Source organism: Grampus griseus (genome assembly GCF_964374135.1).
Source record: "Grampus griseus genome assembly, chromosome: 5".
Lineage (NCBI taxonomy): Eukaryota > Metazoa > Chordata > Mammalia > Artiodactyla > Delphinidae > Grampus > Grampus griseus.
The window spans coordinates 41,071,381-41,073,854 of record NC_138998.1 but is presented as its reverse complement, the minus strand read 5'-3'; the positions used below and the strand labels follow the sequence as shown (position 1 = coordinate 41,073,854).

The window sequence follows — 2,474 nt, the reverse complement described above, 5'->3', positions numbered from 1 at the left end:
ATCAGGTCACTCACCAGATTCTGGCCATGGTACTTATATGTGAAAACCTCCTCACTGCTGCTTCTGGCAACCAAGCCCTCATTCTCCTACAAGGTTTTATTTGAGCTCTTTATAGGTGATAAAGAGTTTATGATATTCAACTTGATAAGACTGTAAGTGGTTTCTTCTAAAATCTGTTTTTCAAACAAATTTGTTTTATATATTTAGATATGTGCAAAAGACTTTTGTTAAAAAAATATTTCCATGATAAAAATATGTTTAAATTTACTGCTGTATATTGAAAGCTATCCTCTCTTTCATAGTGACTCATAATGTGCAATAGATAGAGATAGAGATGTGTTAAATTATAGTTCCCTAAAAGGAAGGTTGTGTGTTTTCTACAGTAACAAAATTATGACAGGAAGTAAGAAACAACACTCCCCAGTTCGGAAGCTCAGAAGCAGTACCCTTCAAGTGACAGAGCTGAGAGTGGCCAACCCACTCGACTTCCAGGAAAGTGTGCGTTTGTTTGTTAAAGCCAGAGGGAAGAGAGAGAGGCTCATAACACGAAAAGGAAATTCTTTTAATAATAATAAATTAAGCAACATTAACTGTTCACAGAAAAGAAAAAACAAATGGCTTATAATATATTAAAATGTGCTAAACCTCACTCATTACAACATAAATGTAAATTAAAACTACAACAAGATACATTTTTTTCTCTACCAGAAAGAAAACATCAAAAAGTTTGAGAACACTCTATGCTGGCATGTGGATGTAGTAACAGGTGTTCTTATATAATACTTTGTTAGGCAGGGCTGTAAATCGGTACCTACTCTGTAGAGGGCAATATGGCAACATTTATCAAAAAAATTTCAAGCACACATATCCTTTTTTAATTTATATTTATTTTTAGAAGCAGCACGGGGCCGGGCATGGCGGCGGCGGCCGAGGGTGTCCCAGAGACCCACCGCGAGGAGCCTGTTCGCGATGATGCCGCCGTGGAGACCGCTGAGGAAGCAAAGGAGCCCGCTGAGGCTGACATCACTGGACTCTGCCGGGACATGTTCTCCAAGATGGCAACTTACCTGACTGGGGAACTGACGGCCACCAGTGAAGACTATAAGCTTCTGGAAAATATGAATAAACTAACCAGCCTGAAGTATCTTGAAATGAAAGATATTGCTATAAACATTAGTAGAAACTTAAAGGACTTAAACCAGAAGTATGCTGGACTACAGCCTTATCTGGATCAGATCAATGTAATTGAGGAGCAGGTAGCAGCTCTTGAGCAGGCAGCCTACAAGTTGGATGCGTATTCAAAAAAACTGGAAGCCAAATACAAGAAGCTGGAGAAGCGATGAAAAACTTATTCCTGTGGGACAAAGTCTTTTTTAATGTGGGAAGAATGTTTTATAAGACCTGAATCTTGAGGCTGATGAATTGTCAAAACTCCTCAAAAGGCAGCTATGCTGGTTATCCCAGAAACTTCACAACATTGGAGTAAACTGAAGGACTGTGGCTACTCCTGGAAGAACTTCTTCTGAGTCAGAATCCCTCAAAAACTCACGCTTATAACTCCTTACCTTTTACTTGAATGCTTCATCATCCATTCAGGACAGAGACTCTCTCAAATTTGCATAAACCTGGACTTGCCAGTAGAATCAAATGAGCAGGCCAGTTTTCCCTGGTAGCAGTTGATTACTACATTATTTTCTTAAATGGTTGGTTTTTGAGTTACTGTGTAAATGGTTTTTTTTTCTATTAAGGATGTAATGTATTGCTAACAAGGTTCTAAATTAAAAAAGGAAAACAAAAAAAAATTTATATTTATTTTTACTGAAATATATTGATATACAATATTACACAATTTACAGGTATACAATATAGTCACAACTTATGAAGGTTATACTCCATTTATAGTTATTATATTGACTATATTCCCCTTGTTGTATAATATATCCTTGTAGCTTATTTTATACCTAATAGTTTGTACCTCTCACTCTCCTACCCCTGTGTTGCCCTTCCCCCCTTCCCTCTCCCCACTCGTAATCACTAGTTTGTTCTCTACATCTGTGAGTTTATTTCTTTTTTGTTATATTCATTTGTTTGTGGTATTTTTGAGATTCCACATGCAAGTAATATCACACAGTATTTGTCTTCCTCCGTCTGACTTATTTCACTTAGCGTAATGCCCTCCAAGTCCATCCAGGTCACTGCAAATGGCAAAATTTCATCTTTTATGGCTGAGTAGTATTCCATTGTGTATATATATACATATACCACACTTTCTTAATCCATTCATGTGTTGATGGGCATAGGTTGCTTCCATATCTTGGAAATTGTAAATAATCCTGCTATGAACTTTGGGGTGCATATGTCTTTTCGAATTAGTGTTTTTGCTTTTTTCAAATATATACCCAGGAATGGAATTGCTGGATCATATGGTAGTTCTCTTTTTAGTTTTTTGAGAATCCTCCATACTGTTTTCCACA

The 2,474-nt window shown here is 37.0% G+C and overlaps 1 protein-coding gene across 1 annotated transcript; it reads left to right on the top strand.

Annotated features, from left to right (window-relative positions):
- Positions 1-899: 899 nt before the first annotated feature.
- LOC309823084 (biogenesis of lysosome-related organelles complex-1 subunit 2-like) lies at positions 900-1,686 on the top strand. Its single transcript, XM_082655265.1, has one exon. It carries the CDS (start codon positions 915-917, stop codon positions 1,341-1,343), a length of 429 nt encoding a protein of 142 aa, XP_082511391.1. The 5' UTR covers positions 900-914; the 3' UTR covers positions 1,344-1,686.
- The last annotated feature ends 788 nt before the right edge of the window (positions 1,687-2,474 follow it).